At 48.7% G+C, this 25327-nt stretch overlaps 1 protein-coding gene across 1 annotated transcript in view; it reads left to right on the forward strand.

The window, feature by feature from the left end:
• The window catches only part of Sfl (N-deacetylase and N-sulfotransferase sfl), a 66033-nt gene that overhangs the window by 3347 nt on the left and 37359 nt on the right, over positions 1–25327 (forward strand). Inside the window, exon 3 of the mRNA XM_076829374.1 lies at positions 24787–24984. Within this exon, the coding sequence (XP_076685489.1) occupies positions 24787–24984 (198 nt within the window). The remainder of the gene's footprint in view (positions 1–24786; positions 24985–25327) is intronic.

The following is a 25327-nucleotide window of genomic DNA, read 5'->3' on the forward strand; positions in this document are numbered from 1 at the left end:
GGAGCCAATCTGGATCTGGCTCGCTCGGTCGGATAACCAGGAAGGGCAGCGACGGGAGCGTCTCGCCGCCGATTGCTACCCCCGAGTATACACGCCCTTCGGCCAGCTGGAAATCCGACGTTATTTCGTGGCGGGCGTAATTACGTCGCGCCAAATTGTTGCTGGCAGTTGTTTGACTGCCGCGGTTTCCTCGGGGACCTATATCTTAATTGCGCGGTAATAAAGCCGGGCGAGCAGCGGCGCACAGTTCCTCTGGATGCCGCGGATTTGAAGTTAATTACGCGTCGGGGCTGGCTTTGCAAATGATGCTGACACGCCTCGAGTGTCGCGCGTTCGGTGGTCGAGGGCCTCGTTCCAGTGCCGCGACTTTATCACTCGGTGGTGGGAATCTTGAGGCCTGAGGGTGCTACGCGGCTGGCCCAAGGGTGGAGGAAGCCTGTGCGATTGGATCAGTGGGAGTCTTGAATGAAGCGGAGTCGACGCGGCGGGAAAGGTACTTCGGCTGGAAGATTGGTCAGTGGAAGTTGAAGCAAAGGAATTTAATGTAATTACTAGCGGATTACGCTTTCAAAGATATCTTTGTGCCCGAATAATTGATCGCGTTTACCCTGGGCAGGCTTTTAGCTGGCCACGTCTTTCCATTAATTGATGCAGTGCTTCGCCCCGACACGGATCAATCTTAATAGATAACCTATGACCATTCTGCGACCAATTGTAGGCTCGGAGTAAACCGTCGTCAATCACGAAACCTAATACTCCCGCGTGGACATTGACATGTAATTTCGCATCGGCCTGGTCACGGAGATCCGTGTCTGTCGCCTTGGAGGCTGAGCGATACACTGAATCACCGGGACCGCTGTGTACCACTTTCGAAATGGGATTCGTGTGGTCAGTGACTCCGCGCTCTTAATTCTCCCTTGCCCGGGGCACCACTTATTAAGTAGGATCGATTGCGATCACACAGGCAGGGCTAGAGTTTCTCGAAGCCACGGGGAGCTTTATGTCCCCCGCTGCTCTTATCGCGATCGGAGGAGATTGCTTCCCTTCGTTCCTTTTCGAGAGTTCGGGGAATTGATAAGCTGGCAGGACACTTTTCTTTACGGCCGACTGTGAGCTGATGGCTCAGGAAAGCCGAGGGAAGCCGACCGAGAGTTCGATCTCGCCGGAGATTAGAAGTATCCATGCGCAGGGTGTTATTTCTGATAATAACCCCTCGAGCTTTCCTCCGACTGAGTGCATTAATTCCCACAAATTCGCACGGTTTCGGAATGAACTCACTTGCTGCGTCGGGCAGCACGCGAGCCACGGGCAACAGAAACGAGTCCCAGTAACTCGGCGAAGTTATCGAAACGCGATTAACCGTGCGAGTACGGTGCGCGAGCGTTGGGAACTGGACGGCTGGCCGGGATCGCGAAGTAAAGCCACGCTGAATGCTCGTGGTCGCGCTAAGAGAGCCGATGCATGGTGTGCGAGCATGCCTTGCACCGCGGGAGAGAGAAGCGCATTCTCTCGATCGTGGGACGAGAAATGCGGCCGGATGTTTGTCGCACGCCCAATCAGCGCCAATTCAAGCTTCTCGGAGCGGAGCGGGCCTTACATCGGCGCTAAGCTCCGGCTACAGACGCTCGTCGTCCCTTCCTTTCTGCCCAGCCACGCGCCTTTCTCATGACGCATCCTCCTGCCGAGGGGAATGCACCGGCTCAGCCTGCACAGATTTCCCCAAAATTTCCCGTGCATTCGCTACGAACGCGTGCAATTAACATTTAACGCGCGGATGAAAAATTGTGTAGGAATCCACGTCCAAAGTTTCAGCTTGCAAGTGGTCATTTATTTTTTATTCTGGGCTTAGCACGCACACGCGATGATCGTGCTCTTGTTTGTTATAGCAGTGGTCCCAAATTTCCAAGTCTGTATTAGATGAAAGATAATAGGTACCCGCGTCTGTTGAAAGCTCGGTTCACAGGTGTCCCAGAGAAAAGAAAAATGAAGAAAAGGGATAATAAAAGAAGGAAAAAAGAGAACGAACAATTTTTGTTCGATTCAAATTAATTTAATTCTATAAATCGACTTCACCCTGTAAACTCGATATGACAATGGAAAAGTCATATTATTTAAATATGTTAATGTTTATTTCTTATATCTTTTTATTCTATTCTCTTTATTTCTGTTATTGTCCGTTTTTCCGTGAAAAGTTGTTATGATTTTTCGGCGTTGAGAGATTGTTTTAGGCCCCAAAATATTTCTTGCCTCCGGTCCCCTTTACAGAGAAGACGGCTCCTGCTGGGTGTGTAAGATTCTTCTGCTCTTCAAGCTTATTGTTAGACTTTCGAGAGAATCGAACTCTGCGGTTTGCCTTCAGAATTAATTTAGATGTTAATAAAGAATTGGATGGGTAAATCTGGAGGGATAAAAATCCTATCAGCATTTATGAATTTGACGAGGGTAATGGATGAGGGTCATCAATTGGCCTGCAATTTTGTTAGTGCGCACCGTGCATAATAACGCATCAGGCGCGCCGCGCGGTGTGCAGAGAAAATTCCGCGATATTCTGGATCGAAAACGTATTAGAAATGGCGGGAGCTCTTGCTTCCGCGCGATACATTATTCATCGTGCTTGTTCGCCGGCAGAAGTTTGATTATTCCGAACATCCGTCTTGTCAAGGTAATATCGAGTTGCGTAAACTTGGAGCATGAATGTCCCGCGGAAGACCGAGCTCCCCGAAATTTTCAACTTTTCGAAGTTTCGCGGGCCGCGTAGGTGTGTACATGCTCGTTCGCGATGTAAAGCGAGGCGAACGCCATTATAAAGCTGCCGGGGTCGTCGAACGGAATTAAAGCGGTTCCTTCGTCGCGCGAATTCGCGAATAAAGTTCGTGCCTCCATTCGCAGAGGAAATTTTCACGCGGGATTCAAAGGAATTTTAGTGAAAGGTTCTCGACTGCCTTTTTTTTTTACATTCCTCCTTGGTCATACGGAATAGAAATAGGAACGGGTGGGGCTCGCAGCTCTGACTCGGCGCCTTTCGCAAAAATCTACCCCCGAAAAAATTTTACCGAGAATCTTGTAGCTGCATCGATCGTGGCACGTCGAATCTAAACTCGAGATAAGCCACTTTAAATTCGACGCGAAGATTGCCACTCTTTCCCAAAAGCTACAAGTAAATTTTCTTCGCGGGAATGCAACTCGTCTCGCTGGCAGATCGAAATTCGTGGCACGGATACGCGGGATAGCGAGGCGGCTCGGAGCGGGAGGAAACGACACTTCCTGGACAAACATAATTTCCCAAGTCCCGCGAATTCGGTGTTTGCTCTTCCAACAGTCTAATATCCTGCGGAGGAGTGTACCTATTATGTGTCTTCCGCGCGAAGAATAATCGTCGGCAGATGGCGAGGACTGATCGATACAGCGCCGCTGAATACCCTGTAGGTATTATAATTTCCGGTAAATCTCCGGCAAAATTTTCAAGCACCTAGTAGCGTATTAATGAACCTGTTACGTCCTGTAACTCAATTCACTCGTAATAGTCTGCCCCCCACCTAACGTCCCATTTAAATCGTCGCGTATAAAATGAAACATTCACGCGAAATACCTGCGCTAATCAGAGACGAGTACAGGTCCAGCCCTGCGCCCTCGTTTTTCATACGAGTTCGCTACGAGCCCTGGGCCTGGTCCCGGTTGGGCAACTCCGCCGTGGATTCCACTCCATTTGGCCATCGAGTAACGACACCCCGGCGCAACTGTAACGGCGTTATGCATTCTGGATTGGCCGGTGGAAACAATGTGCCGTGCGCTTCGGGGCCATTAACGTGGCGGTCCTGTTGCTCCAGATGGGGGTGCGTGAGGAGCGACCCTAATTCTGTCAATCCTGGGGGTGTCCTCGGGCCGTCGGGCCGCACAGCCGGGCGATGTTAACTCGTAACTCTCATCGATTCCGGTGTAAATATACCCGGGGGCATGTATACGACCGTGCAGGATTTCCGTTACGCTAGATATACCGCGTGTAACGCACGAATCGGCCGAGGAACGGCCATACAAAGGGAAGGAAGGACGGGATGGCGCGGTGCGAACAGGCTAGGTTCGTGTAGGCCCTCGAAACACGAAATGCGGTTCCGCGGCTAGCAGATAACCTCCCCCCTCGAAGAATTAATAGCCCCTGTTATGAAAACGGCGGCCAGAGCGACAGAGTGCGCGTTAATGGCCCCGCGGGCCTCTGTTCGGTGGCGCTGGTCGAATAAAAATATTACTCGCGCGATATTAAGTCCTCGCCCCCTCTGCTTTATCGGGGCTCTCTCTATCGAGGGGGTGGTTTCTGCGTTTTGTTGCTCGCCGGTGAATAAATCTGCGGCGCGGTGGTGAATGGAAAAGGGGCGTGGCGTTGGAGACTTTTCGGACGGGGATTTGTGAATCTTTGTGGTGATAGGTTTGATAGAGGTGGAACATGGGTTTTTTCAAAGGGAGCCCTGGCTGGCTGATCCCTTAGCGTTGGTAGCGCGCGTCCACGGAGCGAATGTCACGGTAAAAATGTAATTCCTGTGTACGGGCCGTTTCGAGGGCCACTCGTTCAGGCCTTCCTATCCCTTCGTTAAGTCCGTGAAACGCTCGTGGAAATCGATATGACGACGAGAGCGCCGACTGTTTACCATGGAATCAGCGCCGTCAAAGAGCTGCCTCGACACGGAGCGAGGCACGCCCGTCCCCTAGGAAAAATCCGATCGATTAGCAGTGCGCCAAGCTCGCAAATCTGCTCGACACACATGATCACGCGAGATTATCGGGCTGGACAGTCGGCTCGATCGCGTGCCAAGTTGCCGTCGGCTAATCCTCGGTTTTCGGCCTCCGTCCGCCTCCTCCAGCACAACCCCGCGATGCGAGTGACGCGAGATACGTTCTCCGGGAGGGGGATGGGAATGGTTTCAACGGACTCCGATGAATTAGCCACGGTTTGTAGCACACGCTGGCCAGAGGGCCCGACCCCGTATCTGTGCCCGTCGCAAAGCTCCATTGAAATAGCCCGGCGATACCCGCCTCCGACAGCACGCTGGATGACGCGTCTTGCGGGATTTGTATCCGAGCTTTTGCCGTCGACTTTGATGAATTAGCCGCTGGACACCGAGCAAAGCCGGTCAAAGTGCCGGCGCCGCGCTAAATCATCGCGAAATTAGGAGATATCCAGAGGAATGGTGGAATTTCCCGGCGAATTCCGTTCGACCGGTAGCATTCATCATCGTGCCTCGGCGAATGGACAGATGCTGGTACTAGTGGCCTGTTACGACTCTGACTGAGCGCAAGTGACGAAAGTTTTCATTGCGCGGGGGTGGAGCCGTGGCGGATGGAGTTTGTAAGAATGGAGACATTGGAATTAATTGTACGATCGCGGTGCGCGACGCTGACGACACAGTGACCCAAAAGTACATACGGTAGGACTCGGCGTTCCATGCTACTTGACGATTCACTGCTCACTGACTTTCTAAAACTATACGCATTCGTGTCGCGTACGTCTTCCTGCATTCTTGGGAGCCAATTAATTCTGCACTTCGCGGTCGATTTGCGGCTTGAAGATTCTCTTGGTCGTTTTCGTTAGGCGCTCGTTATTCTACCCTGTTATCGAGATTCTGTAGGTAAATTGATCCTGGCTCTGGGTGGAGGGAGGGTGAGGTTAGTTCCACGTGAAATGTGTGTTGAATATAATAGAAATAAGAAGATTGCAAGCCTGGAGGCAATTTCTTCTTGACGTGCACTCTGAAACTCTCTCTACTGGTATTTTCTAGACTCTTCAGGTACAATGAATTCTCCGTAGATTGTCCGTAAATAAACTCTCTGGAGACACCCTGAAGACTATCTGAGAGACTTTTAAAAATCTGCCAAAAAGTCCTTAAAGGCTCGCGTTTTTTTTTAAACAACCCAGTCACACACTCTCGCGGAACACTCTCGTTTAACTCTCTCGTTTCTCCGATATTTTGCCTAGTGTGTAGCAACACGTTCCTGATAACAGAGAGCGACAAGTCCCGAATGAATCGCGAGAGAAATTCGTTCGATCAGCGTGCCGGTGGGAGTACGGTGTGTCCGTTAATAAAGTCGCTGATAACGCTGGCTGGAGATGGAAGGGTGGAAAAATTGCTCGGTCGGGGATGGAAGAAAATTCGACGTCCGGTCTGGGCCACTCTGAAGCGACGATCCTGGGAAAATGCGAGGAAGATGTACCGAATTGGAAGCGTCTCTTGATCGATCGTGCTGCTCGACTTGAGGGACACGACTCGAGGAACGAGGGCCGATTCATTTTGGGGATTGTGATCTGCGGGGGGTTGAGAATTCAGCGCGTTTAGAACCTAGGTGCTACAACGTTCGCCACAGAAGGGCTTGTAATCTTGTATCTCTATTTTTCACAGAGAACTGATTTCCCCCTGTCGATCCTTTGTCCAAGCATCCAGTGTCTTTGCTTTTGAGACAGGGATCTGCTAGATAGCCTCTTTCATCCAATAGCTTTAAACAATTTAAGGTTTTAATTCTATACAAAATCTGTAGCAGTGAATCTCTTTGTGAGCATCGATATGCAATTTCTAAATCGATCACAGTTTGACACGTAAGTCTCATTTCCAAATCTGTTGCAATCCGAACTCTAGGACTGCGTTTCTAAATCCACTTCGGGGTTCACGCCTTCTAGCTCCAAATCTATCACATCCGGAGTTCCCTAAGCTCTTGTCTTTAAACACATCACACTATAGCTTGCAGGCCTTGGCTTCTAATTTCATCCTACTTCAAAGCCCAGATCCAAGTCTGCCTCGGGTATCCAGCTGTACTCTTCGAGTTCCAAATTCTCGTCATTCAAAGCATCATCGTTTTCCTAGCTTCTTATCACCCTACTGCGTTCTTCTCGACTCGACAGCACAGAAGGCAAGGTTAAACGTGTCGGCCCAGATAGAACTCGGAGAAATAAGAAATCATCGTTTCGCTATCTTCTGACGCGCGATTCCCTTCAAGGGCAAGATTTTTCTGTATCAGCCGCGAACACGACACGAATCTCCCTGCCTGTCGCGTTGTTATCCTCCATAGGTATACGCTCCAAGGTCCTTGAGATGTTACCACGCGCCGGCTAGATTTAACGCTGTTGCGCGTTATCTGACACGCGATGCAACTAATGTGCAGCTTGATACCGAAACTGCAGCCCCGTATCCGCCGGATCTTCGATGCTCGGGGCTTGGAATAATCAGTAATATATGCGTGCCACCGATTCTGATACGCGGGGATGGATACACGCGCGATCGTCCGTCGTGTCTGACACCCGCGCTGTTTCTAGCACCGTGCGATCGTAATTCATTAAATGGACGTGTCTTGGAAGGGGTGTTCGAATGCACTGGGTCTGAAGAATACTGTAACCCCTTCCCCGTGTGTGTTTCAAGGGCGATCAATACTTTTGTATCTTCTATTTCTTTTGTAATTGCTGTCCACGATTTCGACAGTAGTTGAGGAACTTGTAGTAAGAGAGGTGTAAAATAACTTCGAGTAAATTAGAAAAAACTGTTTATTAAAAAACATTACAAAGAGAACACTAATTGAAAAATACATATTTTCACACAATAAGTAGTATTTATTGAGTTGATATGTTTTCATTTCTATTCTTGACGAAAAAATATTCTATAATAATATTAATGGGAATTAATATTAATATTAATTAATACTAGTAATTAATATTAATATTAATAGTAAGTACTATTAATAGTAATTAATATTAATAGTAAGTACTATTAATAGTAATTAATATTAATAGTAATATTAGTAGTAATTAATATTAATATTTCTGTTAATGTTAATATTTCTATTAATATTAATATTTCTGTTAATATTAACATTGATATTAACATTAATTTCCATTTTTATTTATTTGCAACAAATCACTCATTTGTTATCGGATTTGCATCAAACGTGCACCAAACGATGTATAATTTTTTTAACGTACCTATATTACAAATCACAACTCAAAACTGTCAAAAATGGAGCTGCACCCTTCTCGCTGCAAAGTCCTCAGTTCTCTTCAGAGGAGATTCCCCTATAATCCCACGAGCCCCGCAACATTAGGCATCCTACAGTATCTCTTCAGAATTTATACGAGCAAACTTGTGATTGACTGTGCCCCAGTATTCTCTAATATGCGCGAGCGTGCACGGAAGATGCTCGGCGTTCTAATAAGTGGCGCATGTCTGCGCGACTCCGTAATGACACACGTAAATTAGTGCATGCCCAGCATTCTCGCGTGTATCTGTTATCTGATAGCGGCAAGCAGCGCAAACTTGTGCGAAGCTGCGGCATGCTCCCGATGATATACACAGTCACCGTGCTCGTTCCGCCCGCTACGCGGGGATGACTGTTGGGATTTTCGTACAACCGGGGCGAGCCTAATCGCGTGTTTGATTATATCTCGTCAAAGGGAGTGGAGCGAGGGCGGAAAGGATTCCGCGCAGCGGAAACTGTCTTTGAATGCCGCGACGCGAAGATCGCGCGGCGAGATTGTCGCTGACGCAGGCGAATAATTTTCTGTTTCGAGGGGCGGCCGGGAAATTGGTATTAAAGTCAGCGTGGGACCGGCTGCAATCTAAATTCTAGTCGGGGAGTTGGATTAATTAGAGGTTTGGATTTTACGTCGGACAGAACTGGAGGGGAGAGATTAAAGCGTTCAGGTTCTTTGACGTTCTTAATGAATCTTCCGAGAGTGACCTGAAACCAGTAATGATATCAGTTTTACACGGGTTGCTTAGGGGTGGTAGATATTTTTACAGAGAGTGTCTCTGTCCCTGCAAACGCGTACACTGTGCCTCCATACCTTTATATTAATTTCCCAAACTCTTGTCACTCAGGGAATTTACTTTCCATTCGTATCCCACTGCAGGGATCGAGAATCTCCAGCATATCCACCCTCGCCAATCCGTCAGAATTAAAGACCTCTCATCGCTTCACACCGCTTTCCCAAAATCCCTACTTCCAATATTCTGTATCCTTCGTAAATATTACCCCGTCGATTAAAACGGTGTACCCTCCAATCTGCCCCAATCTCTCCGTCCACCCAGGTGTCAAAGACAAACGTATCATCGCTGTGCGCAGAAGGGAAGAGAACCTTCGAATTAAAATCTCCTCCGCGCCTCCAGTGCCTCGCTGAGGGCCGCGCGGGTACAAAAAAAAAAGTGGCGCTGTCGCACGAAGACGAAAATAACCGGCGAAAATAAAAATAACCAGGGCATCCTGCCGGCCAATAATTGGACTCCTAATCAATAGAGCGCGATCGGCGGACCGTGATGAACCGTTCAAGGGAAACGATGCAATTTATATATACCTACGCGGCCCGGCTATCTACGCCCACACACTCGCGCTCATCCCGCCGGCGAGCGTCGAGTGGTCCACTTGGGCACAAAGAATTATTGGCTTCCATTCTGCTCTCCAGTTAGCAGCGGCATCTGTCCGTCCACCAGCATCCTTCCACCCCCGCGTTTCCCTCGCATCTCCCCTCAGAGCACACGCCGTACATCAACTCGGCACAATTCGAAACATATCGAGAGAGTCCCTACCAACAGCCGAGAGCCCCCCTCGCGTTCCCTTCGCGGCTCCCTTCTCGGTCCACTCGCGAGCCTCGTTTTTGCCCGCTCCCAGACCTGGCCGCCTCGTCGCGGGCCGATTCATCACCGGCGTCCGACGAAAAGCCAGTCGATCTCTCGTATTTTCAAAAGGAAAACCCGTGGAAAATCCCGACGCCCACCGTCCTGGCCTGTACTACGTACATCGTTACCATTGTACGAAATATTTATGGCCAGCAGATACGCCGCACGCGGATTACGCCGACGCGGATTTTCCAGGGAAGAAGCCTCGAAGCTCGCTCCTCCATTGTCGTAGGGGCGCGCGCGTCCCCGTGTTCCTCGTAAACGGCTTCCACGGGAAACGCGTCCCCGCGATGCATTCTTGATGTTTGCTCGCCGACGTGGCGAGAATGCGGGGCTAAACCCCGCCGGGGAATTTATGTAACGCCGTTAGGGATAGGGCGGTTTTTTAATCTTGTCGCTGCGCGCGGGCTTGGCTCGCGATTTATCTGTTGGCGATGCTTGGGCGTTTTGGGAGCAAGGGGCTGTGAGGTACGGGGAGGTTGAAGAATGTTTGAGTGTGGAGCTAGTGAACTTGTCAAAAGGGATGAGTATGGAGCGATGGTTTTGGAAAAATCGAATATTTTCACGTGGTACATGTTCGGTAAGGTGGAGCTTAGTTTTCAAGTATGAAAATATGATCTTCTTAGTATCTCAGTCTGTCTCTTTTTATAAAAAGTAAAGTCGAGCAGAGTGTGAGCGCAATCGATCTATATTTAGGGGTAGTTCAATCATGGTAAAATTTCCAATTTACATGATAATTATATGCAAGGGTATGGAACGCTAGAAATTTCTTCAAATGCATTCATTTGTTCACTAAGGGGTTACCCGCAGTCAGTACGTAGAAAAAGAACGACGATTCTTTGGGAATTTATTTCAGAAAGTGTACATGCATATATTTATGCAAAGGTTTTTGTATTCAGATGAGGGACACTTTAACAGGTTCCATTGTAAGTTTCAAATAACTAAATACTTTTATACCAAAGTATAATATAATATCCGGTTAAAGTGCCCCTCATCTGAATACAAAAACCTTTGCATACAAAAAAACTTTAAAAATTCACAGTGGAATACCCCCTCAAAAATATGCATGTACTTTCTGAAATGAATTCCCAAAGAATTGTTCGTTTTCTCCCTCCTGACTGCGGTTAACCCCTTAAGAAAAACAGAAACTGAGAAAAGGTATCATTCTGCCCCATCTGACGTATAATTGAGTAAAACAATTAGTTGATTGTACCCCGTCTGCAGGGAACAGAAAATTCAACAAATGATCAAATATTAAATGTAAATTTAATATAACGTAATGCAATATAAATGTATAAATTAAAATATGGCCATTATATGTTGAATTTTCATAATTTCTCTAATCTTTGACAGACTTCAGCTACCCCTAAGCATAAGAATGTATTGCCCAAAGTTGTTATACCCATAGCGTTTGCATATCTAAAATTCTAAAGCAACAAATCAGAGTAATAAGACTTGTAAAAAATATATAATCTTCTTTTAACTCTTAAACTGTCCCCTAATGCTTGGCTATTCTGTTTTGGGGATGGAGAAATAGGGGGATGATGTAGATAGTCGGTCAGAGGTGGTTAAATGCATTCGCGTGTCGTTGAATACCTTCTAGTATTCTCAAAGGGCAAACTTAATCCTTTGAGGTCCTACTTTGAGGTACACTGTATTTCATTTTGGACAGTCCCATGTTGAGTCCACCTCCACATTAGATTCAATAACGACTGTTCCGTGTCCGAGAGATCCCAGGGATATTACCATTGCGATTGTGCATGTTTGCAGAGGAGTATGCTTCCTACGTAGCCCAAGTCTGATAACATACGCACGCTATACTACTGAAAGTGGTTAAGTCAATCACGTCCGCCTGCCACGAAACACCAGGCATGAAGCATTACAGTAAATGCTTGTCAGACGTTTCCCAAAGAACACGTAAATCCAACGCCTGGATCTTGGGAATTCACTTTTACGACCATTGGAGCACATTTACACGTGATACCCATTCGCGGAACGATTCCCATCGAAGAAGCCCGATTGAAACTCAAGTTTCTTCGAAACGAACGTAACCGTAGCGATCGCACGCGATGCACACCGGTGCGTGCACGCTGCACTCGGGCGGTTAGGGGGTAGCAGGGTACTGGATCGCCGCGGCGATCGCGACTGGCAGCGATCCTCGATGCCACTTGTCGATGTAAACGCGGCCTATATGCAGCGGCGTCGAGGGGGCCTTCCAGTCGACAAGCCGTTCTCTTTTCACCGTTTCGAGCGGCAAACTTTGCATTATCGGCACGTCGATGGAATCCCGCTTATCAAGCAGTCGCTTACAACTCGACGATACAGTAATTTCCCCGGCTGGCCTCGGGTCGCGCCTGCACTCGCCCGGGGTTAAAAGGCTCCTCGGTACACAGCGAGTGCGACCCTTTTGCACGCTGCGTTCCGTGGCGCGGCAGCGACGTGCAATTTAAAATTCCCAACTCCGCCAGCGGGCTTCTGTGTGCCGCGGAGTGTTTGATATTTCTGGAACGAGATTTCAGCTGACCCGTTTTGCTCGCGCTTTCGCGGCAATCGCGACAGAATCTGAACCCGGGCTCCTTCGAGCGGATGGGAGAGGGCCCGGTAATGACAGTGATCGAGATGACAAAGCCGCGTTGTTCGTATCGCGATGACTCCGTTAATCCGGCGTTTAAAGGCCGATGGCGCCGTGAGCTCGCGAGATGTTGCCGTAAGCTCCTTTTCCGCGACGCTGCAAGCGGATTAGCGTCGGAAAGAATTACCCGGCTGATCTCCGTGAAACCTTGCAGCGCACCGAAAGCGAGAGGAAGACGGAGGGTCCCGAGATCTCTATACGTCTCGCGACGGCCGTTGCTTTTTAAGGGCGCGCCCTCCACGGTGTAATCTTTGGGCGCCCCGGGGATTGCTAAATAGAGAAATAAATTAACGAGATAAAGCTCGTCGCCCGGGTTTCTTTCGACCGCTCCTCGAAACCAGGCCACGATTCCGCCCACTCGCTGTTCGCTCGCACCCCTCGCAGAGAACCGGGGGAGGATGCTCGCGTACGCCGATCGCCATTTAACGATAAGCACAGTGTATGTATTTCGGCGACACTGTACCTTGACGCAAACACGGAAAATGAAGCGCCACCGGAGATACGAAATGTCGTGTTAAATCCTTTCGATTCGACTCAGCCTTGACGTCGCAAGAATTGCATTAGGAGGGACGTTTCACAGAAACTTCCTTGCATTCGGCTAACAGGCTACTCGAGTGACGGAGGTTTGTAGGACGGAGGTTCCATTTTTTTTTTTTTTTTTTTTTAAATACTCTACCAAGGAAGGTGACACTCGACGAGTTTGCTCGCAAATTTCACCCCATGAATAATCGAGCAGGGCCAGTCTGTCACGTTGTCGGGCGAAGATTAAGGGGTAACGGCGTCGAGGAATTTTGCTAGCCAAATTTGAGCAGCTGCCACGTCATTAGAGGCGTTTCTGCCTAATTGTTTCAACGTCGAGCGTTTGGGCCTCGCCCTCCCCGTTCCCTTCGCCCCTGCCTCGTCTCTCGTAACAGTGACTCGTAACGTCCCACGTCTTCTGGAGCTTCAGAAATTGCGGGCGTTCCAGCGTGGCGTGCTCTTCACCCTTTGATGACGTATTAATTGCTTCGACTTTGATACATCTCGCTGAACCGCGGCGTTAATAACGTTTCTCTCATTGAATTTCGCTCGGCAGCTGGTTCGTGGATGGCGCCAAAGCCAGATTGAGCCGTGACGGTTCTGACGGCTCCTCCGCTTGCATTCTGCTGCGTTGCGAACGTCGATTCCGTGGTAGAATCTCTGACCGGTCGCGCGTTCGTCTTCATCCCCAATGATTAATTCCCTTCGATCCTCCCGGGGCTGGGTGGCATCTTACTCTCGATTTGATTAACGGTCCAGATCAATTTGCATTGGGATTGGACGGGGGACGTCTTAGGAACCGTGAAGTAATCCTGAAACCCCCTATTTCGCGGGGTTAGATGGGGCGTTTACGTCGAAGTTGGCTTCATAAACGAAAAATCAGTGTTACATTATTAGTAAATTATGGCAATATAACCATATTAGGTAAAATAAGTAAATGTTACGAATCGTCAACTAAAAATAACCGCGGCGACCCTCCGGAAAAGATTTCGCGCCCCCTTGGAGTATATCCATTAACTATTCCTAACACAATTTCTTGCACCACTTTCCAATTCTCTGAACAACGAATAATAAGGTGTCTCGTTCGCCAAAATGAATACGTCCAGTAGCAAAGATTGATAAATAGGAGATTGCCAAAGAATGAATGGTAATAGTTATAAAGACTGATTTGGAATTCACGGTTCTTGGTTATCCGGTGAATGACAGTTTTCGTAAAAATGATTGGAGAGGCGGGGTGCACGTTCTGTTTTCGCGCATCGACAAATTATTCGCGTCAAAAGCAATTATTCGCGATTATTCGACGAGAGACCTGTGAATGCCAGCGAACGTCCGGTTGCATTCGTGTAATTAGAGCCTTTGAAGGGGGGAAGCAGGGATAGGATAGGGGGGTGGGCGGGGGTGGGCGATCGATGCTCCCACGGGCACACGGAGGTAGAGGAAAAATTGGAATAAAATGGCCGAACGTGGTGTAACGAAGTGAAAGCATTTTGCTGCAACGTTTATTTCGTCCAATTACATTTGGCAGCCGTAGCCGAAGCTCACCAGGGCGGATTCTACGGGCTTGTTTATGGACTTCCATATATCAGCCTTACGAGCACTTAACAGAAAGAAATGGCCGCAATCTTTCGTCTCTAATTCAGTCACTTAACCGCTTGTTATATCCGCTTCGCGGGGACGCTCTTTTTCGGCGATGGAGATTTCGCCGCTGCCGCTGATAAAACCGTCCCCCGATGGAGACCGACGAAATTCATTTACTCGCGCGGCACGAGTCGAATTTGTTCGAATTAGCGTTAATTCCGTCGCCGCCGCCGCCGCGCGGGGGCTTGAATCTCTGGGCGCGGTGTGCCTGAAATTTCATATCGTGGGAGTCCGGACGATTCTTTCCACGCGACGTATCACTGCTCTTGTGCCACATCGAGCCTCATAAAGATTCATGAATCTTAATATCAAAATTCAGCCCCCTGCGAAAAGCACCTCCCGATTTAACAAGCATCTCCGCGATTCTCATAAATTCCATTATTACACCTGGCAACGAGTCATTAGCATCGAGCATCCTCGACACTACGAGCGCGGACCCCGAGGCCGGCCAACACAGCCACCAACAACCGCTCGTTAATTTTTCGCCGTGAATAAAACAACACCGGCCCGTCTCCTGGCCAGCGATCGATCATCGTGTTCGAGCTGGGCTGCAGTAAATTGACAGATCCTCTTGCTCGAGTTCCCCGGATTAATGCCGGACAGGGTCGCGAGGATCGATACCGGTCGTTCGATTCATCTTATTTTTCTCCAGGGCCGTTTCGGTGGCGCTGCCATTCTGCTGCGTCCACGCGATTCGCGCGACGGAATCGCAGCATCGTTTCTCCATCAGGGGGGGGAACGTGACTTTGAGCATCGCGCGGCTCTAAATTGCTCCGACAGTTCTTCTTCTGGCGACGTGTCCAACCCCCTCCCCTGCTCGCTGCGGGGGTAGGTGAGAATCGAGCTCGGCGATGCGCCTCCTCGAGGAGAAAAGGGGGAAGGGAGAAAAAGCTCGGAGGAAAGATCAGGCCGTCGTGACTGGGAGTCAGTCAGCCTGTGAGCGACGAGGGTGGCTGGAGGGTGAAAGCCCATCAAGAAGGGCGGCCAGCATCCGGCAATTTACGGACGTCCGGCGAAACTGATTTCAAGGCGACAGAAATTACTTCTTCGGGAAGCCGCGGTGGCTTCGATCCTCTCGTGCTCCACTGCCTCCTTCGACCCTTCTTTCACGCTCCGCTCGCGGCGAGCAGCCTCTGGGGTGCAGCGGCGAGATGCCCGCAACGACGCGGCGGATCGCGCCCACCGTGGAACGGGAATTGAACTCTCTATTCCTCTGTGCTCGGGATATTTGGTCCCTGGATGAACTGTTTCCACGATGGAATTGAGGATCGCGAGCGTCGGTGCGAAAGCGGCTCGCGATTTCCAGAGGAATATTTCCTTGCTGCGCGAGGTCTCGGGGATATGCGTGCTTCCATTCGCAGTATATTCAATTCGCTTTCTGAGATGTATTGGGATTGCGGTGGCTCGCGAAAGCTCCATCGTGGGGTTCAAAGAATATTTCACATATTTAGGAGGTAATATTGGCCATTGATGTTTGAGGCAGTGAAAGTAATGTCACAGTTCACTCGAAGTCCAATTTAATTAATCGCACCTATCTTTCAATCGTACAGCACTTCACCGTATTACTCAGGATTCTATGAAACCCGCACAACGGTATCACACTTTTTATGCCATTTTAGCGGTTCGTGTTCAGCTTAGTGGGCCAATAGAATCGCCGAGTCGCCTACTAAACAGTCCTCTCGCGTGGACGACTCGGCAACTCGCGAAATTCGAGAGCGAACTCCTCGTGCAGGCGGATGTTTTCGAATTCAGGGGGTGGAAAGCGCGGAGAGTTTGACTTGCGGCGATAACCGCGACCGAGCCGAAAATGAGTCGGGGCCCGGACCAATCGGCGTACACCGGTAATTCGAGCCAGTCGGCAATTTAGCCACGCCGGTTAATTCGATCTTTTGTCGGCCCGCTCGTTCGGGGCCAACAGCAATTCCGGCGGCGCGCAACGTTCGGTAATTCGGTTGACAACTCCGCGCGCGCACGATGCATTTTCGTATACACGAGTGGAGTGGAGTTGTTATTGGATTAGGGCATTTGATCGGCCAGTCGAATTACTTGACTGTTTGCACAGGCTTAATCGATAATGACCCTGTAGAGTTTGTCGGCCATGGCGTCGCTGGACTGCGTTAAACGCTTCCGACAAAAGAGGCCCGAGCACGATGACTCTATAGGTGAACAGCCTCGAATAATTTCGATCTTGAATCAGATTATTATGTAGCTTCTTTTCAAAAAGATTTGAGTTCGCTTTTATATATGTTTGTTACGATCTTTACGAATTGCACGTAAGGTAGTCTATTGCGTTTGATGATTTTTAATCTCTCGAACAATGCAGCTTTTTATTATACTTTCGAATTCTTATTTCACTTGTAATTTGAGTACCAGGTGATAGGCATTCAATTTCCCTCAAAGGTACAACGATTCTTCCGCGTTCCCTGCTTCGTTTGATAATAAAATTGAACCTTGGGGGAATATAGAGTTTCCTTTGATCGTCCACTTCCCCTTTTGGGTGACACAATGTCCAGTATCGAACTCGCAAGTACACAATGGGCGGAGAAAAGCCTGGTCAGGTTTTTATTGTACCTGGCGCCGTGGACTCGCGTGTCCAGGCAACGTTTCCTACGATCTTCGGGCACCGAAAGTTCGCCAGCCGGCGTACGTTTCCTGCCGCGCAGCTATCGACCAGAGATAAAAAAGTACGAAAGGAAGAAAGCGCGGTAGCACGAACGGGTCTAACGAGGAAAGGGGTACCGCGAGCGAATTCTGGGGATCGCGGCGAACGGGAAAGGGTGTTCACGGTACTTCCGGTAATTTACTCGAAGAGCGTTCCTGGCGAAACTTTTTTACGTCTAAAAAGTGGAAAAACTTTCGTCGTTGAGTTGCTGGCGCCTAGTATGAGGCGAGATTGAGACGATAGTTGCTAAATGCCAGCCTTCGAAAGCCTTTGATTGTGTGTAGATGCTTTTGTAGTCGGAAGCTGAGAGTTGGGTAGCTTCGTACTTTATATTTCCGAAGTATGAACGCTCGGAATTCAGATACTCCGAATTTGAGCGCTCTGAATTGGGATGCTTTGAGTTGAAGAACTCCGAATTCGAATGCTCCGAGGTTAAGAGCTCTGAATTCTGATGCTCCGAGTTGGAACGCTCCGAATTCGGATGCCTCGAGTTAGAGCGTTTTGAATATGGATGCTTCGAGTTGGAGCGCTTTGAATTCGAATGCTCCGAGTTGGAAAGCTTTGAATTCGAATGCTCCGAGTTGGAAAGCTCTGAATTCGAATGCTTCGAGTTGTAGCGCTTTGAATTTGGATGCTCCGAGTTGGAGCGCTCTGAATTTGACTGCTCCGAGTTTGAGAGCTCTGAATTTAGATGCTTCGAGGTGAAGAGCTTTGAATTCGGATGCTTCGAGTTGAAGAGTTCCGAATTCGAATGCATCGAATTGGAGCGCTTTGAATTCGGGTGCTCCGAGTTAGAGCGCTTTGAATTTGGATGCTTCAGGTTGGAGAGCTCTGAATTCGAACGCTTTGAATTCAGATGCCTTGAGTTCGAGCGTCCTGAATTCGGATGCTTCAAGTTGAAGCGCTCTGAATTCGGACGCTCCGAATTGGAGAGCTCTAAATTCGAACGCCCCATGTTGAACAGCTCCAAATTTATGTTGTAACTCCAAAGTCCCGAGTTTTAAAGCTGCAAATTCTGTAGCTACAATTTTCAAATCTTCCAATCGTCGCGTCTGCTCATTCAAAAAACACCAACTTCCAATATCCCATATTGGAAAATGCTCGCTCACGTACACCCCCGTCCCACTCCCCCAACCAACACAGTCCCAACGGGCAGCGTACATAGATCAAGGTGTGAGAACCCGGATGGATACTTCTCGATTGTTTTCCGAAAGTTTGCAAACGCCCCGGGACTCGCACGCCAGCCCCGGAAAGAAGCAAACGAAGTCGAAGCTTCTCCACGGTTATTTCCCTTTCAAATTCCATCAGAGACCTCGCCCATCGCCGCGGCGCGGCGGTAAACTCGGCGAAACAGGACTCCGCCGAACGACTTTACCTCTTCATCTTATATTCCTGCGATTTCCCGCGGAGCTCCTGGAAGAAGAAGCAGTTGGCGCATCGAATCGCACGCGATTCCCTCGATTGACGCGTTCCGAGGGCGAGGGGCACTCGAACCGCCAGAGATGGTGTTTTACGCAAGCGTGATGGGAATAGCGGGGTGCAATAGCTGCGAGGAAAAGAAAGAAGAAGAAAGGAAAAAGGGGGATCACGGAAAACGCCTCAGGTGTAATTCGATTATCCGCACGAAAAGCACCAGGCGCTGTTATATGAGGCGGTAATTCGAGGCCCGATCCCCCCCCTCCCGTATGCCATGTTGGAAGCAATTCTCGGTGTAATTTAATCGGCTGTCGATAGGCGACAATGGCGGCCGTAATCTAAAATTGCTTTTCGAGGGGCTCGCGTCGCCCCACGGAGGCCTTTATTAGCGTACTAACGTACCGGGACTCCCGTTACGTGTCCTCCCTCTTTCACCGTGAAATTCGAATATTTAATAAAAGAGGAAGCCAGGCGAGAGGCTTCACATCTTCTTCTCAGACCTCTAAAAGTGGCGCCAACGCTGACGAAACCAGGGGCCCTTCCCCCAAAATGGACAACCGAGGGTCTCGATAATTCACTCGAATTCGAAGAAACCAAGGACCTTTTTGAGTTACCCAAAAATGTCCCGCCCCTATCGCAAGGAGTATTCCCGTATAATAAATAACGTAGAGCACAAATTACCAGGGACCTGCTCGTTGGCTGGTATGATTGACGAGCAACGTTGCAAAGTTAACGAGCGACGTGGAGGCAGGACGTAAAGGGGGCAAACTGCTGCCAGAGATTTAGAAGGATGTTGATGCAACCCCGCCGCCAGTATCCCCCTAGTTGATGCACCGTCTTAATTAATAATCATACCATTGAGGTTGATGTTGCTAGCTAACACAGTGAATTTCACGAACTACGTCTTTGAATAATTCCAGTCATCCATTAGATGGGCATAGGCTGCCGAAGGTACCGGTGTAAAGTCTCCCCTGTCTCTCTCTCTCCCAGCGTCGTCGACTTGCACGATGCTCGGAAGCTTCGTCAAAACACTTTAACGAGCCTGGCGGGACGGATCGCGCGTGAACTCGCGAGCTGCTACCGACTTTCCCATTCGAGTATCGAACCTCGCCGTTGAGCGCACTGCAAACACCGCGCGACGGAAGTAAATTAATGCAGGGGGGTTAGACGGTGCTAATCGCGACCGAGTTTCTTGGAAAACACGCGGCAGCAGGGGAGATGATAGCTTCGGGGAAGACGAGGTCTAAGTTCGAGGCAGGATGATCGAATCTGTGTGCTCAGTGATCGTCGAGTTTTCCGAATTGCGAGGTCTGAGGGAAAGGAATTGATCGTGGGATGGGAGGATGGCTCCCCCTGTTGGAGAGATTTAGTGTGATGAAGAGGAGTTTCAGTCTTTGGAGGAAAAATGTGGAAGGGAGTCCGGGTACCGGTGGCGATTACCAAGTCTCCGAATGCAGTAGTCATAGGAAGAGTGGAGGTAGCAATCACTGACTTGATTCTTCGCGGTCGGTTCAGGGATCCCGCGTTCCACGAGTCTCCCAGCGCTCGAGACCTCGGAAGAAAGGATTGCTCCTCACAGAAACCACAATCGAAGGGCCATTCTGCGCTGGAAGTGGATAAAAAGAGAAAGCCAAGGGGATTTAGCTCGAAGTGGGATCAATTAAGGTGGAAAGCAGGAGCGATCGATCATCGACGGTAATAAAGAGCTTCCGCCAGGGCAGAACGGTCGCTGGAAGGCGCGCGTGCACGCGCGTGTCCCATTTAGCGAGCCTCGCATCGCAGGTTAGAAAATTCGCGTGTCTTTAAAAGAGTCGACATTGTACGGGGTCTTTTAAAAGATTCTATTCAGAACCATCGGTGAACCAGGATCGCGAGGATTTCTTAATTTTTGTAGGAGTTAAGTATCTAGTGTCCAAAGCGTAGAGACCTCGGGTAGTCGGCTTTGGGGAAATCGGTTAAGGCGGCTAACCAGCACACAGTGGATTCGAAGTTCGCGGGTTCGAGTCCCATCACCCGAGGTCCCATTTTCTCCTACATTTTTTTTCAAACACTTCCCTCTCATTCACTAGCATGTAATGATATCGATAAGGAAAACGAAGCAGCGTGGATGAATAAAAATCCCAGCATAATCCAGTGGGACTTGCTCGCAAGCCAGAATGGAAAGTCATGAGTCCCCACGAGGCACCATGATCCAGCCGTGGGCGGCGCTCGCGTTCAGCCCCCAAAGCGTTATCATAAATTCGTATTAAGGGGTATCCGCGCGCCGCTACGCCTCTGGCCAATAGGAACGTGGAATTTGGGTCAGATGGCGTCCTCTAATAAGCCCGCGCGCTAATAGGCTTACTTCCGGCACGCAGCCACCCGGTGATGCACGATAGGATGACGTTCCGTATCTCTCGGACCAGATTACCAGCGTAGTCGAAAGCTTATATGTGAGAACACGCACCATGGATCTTTCCGGATATGAAGCCAGCTCGGTTTTATGGGCTCGTCAGCCTCCCCCGCGCCAACCCCGTAATCGAGTTTAAGGTACATACACCGCTGCTTCCGCCACGAGCATGGCGCCATAGAGTTTAACGAGCCTGACGATCCCACGCCCCTCCGTCATTTTTGTGAGACCCGTTTTAGACGTAAACGGGCTCCGTGGCTCGTACTTGAAGAGCACCTGGCAAGAGTTACCCCGATGTTTAGCGTCTCGCAGAGTTGTTCTCGTGGTGTTACGATCTTTGGATGGGGGACATTTGCAGGGATTTGTGTAGTGTTGGCCTCTGCGATCCTCGAAACTTGTGTCCTCTAATAGGAGAATCGTGAGTTTTTATAGAAACGAAGAGAACGCGTTAAGAAGTGGAATAACTGTACAACCTATCTCAGGACGCTCGTCCCCCAAAGCAACTTACGCGGGCAGTCGCCCATAATGAAACCGATTCCAATTAAAATCCTAGCAACTAATGCAATCAAGATTCCATAGCGATCCTCGCCCAAAGACTAACCCTTTCGCCGGCTGTAACTTCACCGAACAAACGACAGTGACTAAGAGCCCCGTAAATCGACTGGCCGGACCTTCGTTATATAATTTCCCCCCCGGCAAGAAGCGCTTCAAGTATTTCAAGTATTCCAAGTCGCTCGGTCTGAATGCCCTCCCGGCCACATACTTTCCGCGGGCGTTCCCTTTCAAGGGAAAAGTTGCCGGCAAGTCGGCCCCGCACAAAAGATCCAATTTGAATTTCATACCGACCGATTATGGATGTAGATTCCCCGCGACGCGGCCATTCGATTCCATTCCGGCTTCCACACTGGCCGAATCTGCCCGGTGCGGAGCGGCTCTCGCGTTTCCGGTTAATGGCACGGAATCGGAGACGCCGAAAGGTGCCTGGAACGATCGCGGCGCACGCGAACGATGATTCAAAGCGATGATGCAAATGGGGGTTACGTGGATAACGCTGCCTCGCCGCGGAGAAATTACTTTATTAAGCAGTGACGCCTTCGAGGGGATTTCTGGAGCGACTTTGTAAGCTGAATTCGACGAATCTGTGGTCCTTGGTTGCGGGAACATTTTTCAGATGGGGAAGTAAGGATTTCTCTTTCTTTTTGGTGTATATTCACACTTAAGTAGCATAAGTCGCCTCTATATTCCTTCTTTTCGTTGTCTCGATTAAGTCTGTCCATTTACGATTATGTTTTTTTATCCTAATGCACCATAATAATAATTTTTCTCGTAATAATTTTTCTCTTAATTCTTCAGTTTTTACTTCTCTGTACTAGTTTCTGTTTAGTTTCAGTTATTTAGTCATAGGTGAGGCTTCTAACAGTCTTTTACTGCAGCCTCACCTTTTACTGCGCTATTCTTTATGAATTACTGTTCTTTGCATGTTTCAAGGAATAAAAACGAATAATAATAATAATAATAATAATAATAATAATAATAATAATAATAATAATATTGTTTTTTCTTTTATTAAGTCTGTAAAGTATTTTGTATAATTATATTGATTAGTGCTATTAACTCAGGATAGAGTTGAGCATGCCTACCGTAATGCGTTTGTTTTTGTATTTTCTATTTTCCATTTTCTATTTTATTCAATAACTCTTGCATATATATTCTCTGTCTATTATTATTGTACATTGTTATTAATCGTCGGGTCAGACTTAAAAGCAGCAAAATTACTGAGACTCGCGCATTACTTCTCTTGTGTGTGTGTGTGTTTTTTGTGAATGTCATAAAGACGTATTATTATTATTATTATTATTATTATTATTATATCGAAGCTTCTAATTTATTAGATACATAATTAATCGACGAATCAATTCGAGTAGAACATTCTGAGAAATGTCCCCATTAAAAGTCACCGTTGCGGTGTGAATTAATTGCACGGAAAAACGGAGAATATGGGCAGATATGATCGGAGTCCTTTAATCACCGACCAACAATCGGTGTTATAGCCTCGACACGGACATCGAGCTGCATCCGCGTTGATACCGGTCGTACACCGTTTTTACATTAATACGGGGAACGGCGGAATGAATCGAACGAACGTAACAAATTTTCGGTGTCCCGCCGTTGCACAGGCGCCGGTGAATGCTTTAAATCGAGACGAACGAGGCACAAAACGGAAGCTCGACCAGCGGGCTTAACGTTTCCAGCGAGCGTCCCGATACAGCGGTTTTTAAAGGGGCCACCACTCGATGGCGATCTGTCCGGTGAAATTTGTCTTGATACACGTAATTTATAGCGTGCCACCGCGTTGTTTGACCGTAACAAAGGAGGGACAGTTTATCGATCACCGCCCCGCTCAGACTTCGCAGCGAAAGGGTCGATGGTCAGTGGTTTATCGAGCAAAGTTTCGCGGCCGACGACGCGTTAATTCAGCGCGCATAATGCATCGCGCCACTTGCACCTGTGAGAATGTACCGTGCCAGGGAGATGCCGGAACTTTGGCCGTTCCAGTTGAGCTACGGAATGCGATTGTCATCAACAATTTGAAGGGACCATTTTTTAGCCTCTGCAGGAAATTTATTTAATTCTGTGTGAAACAGACCGTAACGTATTTTCTTCTTATAAAATTCGGCTATTTCTCTTATTTATTTATTTAATTGTACATGCGTGAAAACTCTTTGGTACACAGAGAATAAACAAAATTATTAGAGGACTAATACAAGCAGAAGCACAAAAATGAACAAAATAAAGGAAGAAATTAGTACCTACTTAGGTAGAAAATAAGCAAACAAATAAAAAAGGATTATTATTTATTTAACCCTTTAAGGTTCTTTCATCCCACACTGGGGATTGAGGAAAGGAAGTTTAAGTGTGCTCGTCTCACGTGACTAGATTGTCTGCTATTTCACAGTGGTTTAATCGAGAACGAGATATCACCAGGTGATCTACGCAGTGAATTTCCAGACGCTTTCTCGAGCCCGTGATCTCGACGTTATATTGGGAAGGTTAATTCCGCTCACGCAACGGGCTTAAGGATGAGAAGGGGGCTTTTTGAAGGGTGCATTCCTCAGGATCTTCCACTTGCACGGTCGCTGGAGTAAGAGCGATCCCGGCGCAGGAATTCTTTCGGCCCCGAAACGGAGCTGCGTGGCACCGGTTCTTTGGGACGCTTGGATTATCGGTAATCGTAAAAATGCCGTCAGATTTACGCCGAGTGGAGCAATTCGCCGCTTTGTGCGGCCCCGAGGGAGAGACGCCGTAGACGTTATCTCTTCTGCGAGTTGATCCTCATTATTCGGGAAAACCGTCCGCCTTCGTAGCGAAAAACGGCGCCAACGAAGCGTTAATTTCGAATTCGTTGGAACTCCATCGTGAACGAGAGAATACCGAGCCACTGGCATCCACGTGACAATGAATACTTAACATCCCCGGAACGTGCTTCACAAGTTGTTAACGAAAAAACAGTTCCTCGTTTCGCAGGCAACGTTCTAATTCCCGTTTTCCAAGGCACTTGAAATCCTGCTGCACTTTATCACCTAATTAAAAAGAACGTATCCTTCATTGTTTGCTGAAATTCTGAGGAACCCATCGTTTCACACCCGAAGGCCCAGTTTTCAATATTCCTCAACTGGACTAGCCACTGTCGCTTAGACGCTGTAAAAACCGTGTAAATCAAAGAGAAGTTCCTTTGACCGAAAGGAGAAGGCGGTGTTGCAGCAGAAAGTTTCTTCGCAGGAAGGAATATTGCCCCGGAAGTTTAAGAAGCTCCGGAGTAATAACACTTTCCGACTTGCCTCATCTAAACTTAATATTCTTCATGATTCCCTCCTGTTTGTTGCAGCCTGATCCACCGAGACACCAGGCCGGAGCCAGCAATAAGGTGTTCGACGCTGAGAGGAGCGACGAGGCTGCCATCGGCGCCGGATCATCGCAGCGAGGCTCGACTGAGAACAGACCCGAAGGTGTTGGTGTTCGTGGAAACGCTCTACTCCATGCTGGGCAAAAACATAGCCGAGCTGCTCGTCTCTAATCGAATCAAGTGAGTAGGGACGCACAGACGCGGCGATATCTGTCTCTATGCGCTTCCGCGGCCGCGATAAGGGTGATAACGCTGCTACGGGGAGAGCAGCGAATCGCAGTAATTCCGTAACGATAAACAACTCTCCTATCGACGAGCGCGCCTGTTATCGCGCCACGGGGCCCGCGAACTTGCGACTGCATTCCATTTTTCCACAGGCGTGTTTGCGCTGCATGCGGATGGACAATCGCCGGGGCAAAGGGAGATTCATTTCGATAGCCTTTGGAGGAATGAATGAGAGACAGGCAACCGCGTTTTCGTACATTCCGCGGTGCTACTTGATATTTCAACAGCGGAATTGGAA

Source organism: Andrena cerasifolii, chromosome 16, assembly GCF_050908995.1.
Source record: "Andrena cerasifolii isolate SP2316 chromosome 16, iyAndCera1_principal, whole genome shotgun sequence".
Lineage (NCBI taxonomy): Eukaryota > Metazoa > Arthropoda > Insecta > Hymenoptera > Andrenidae > Andrena > Andrena cerasifolii.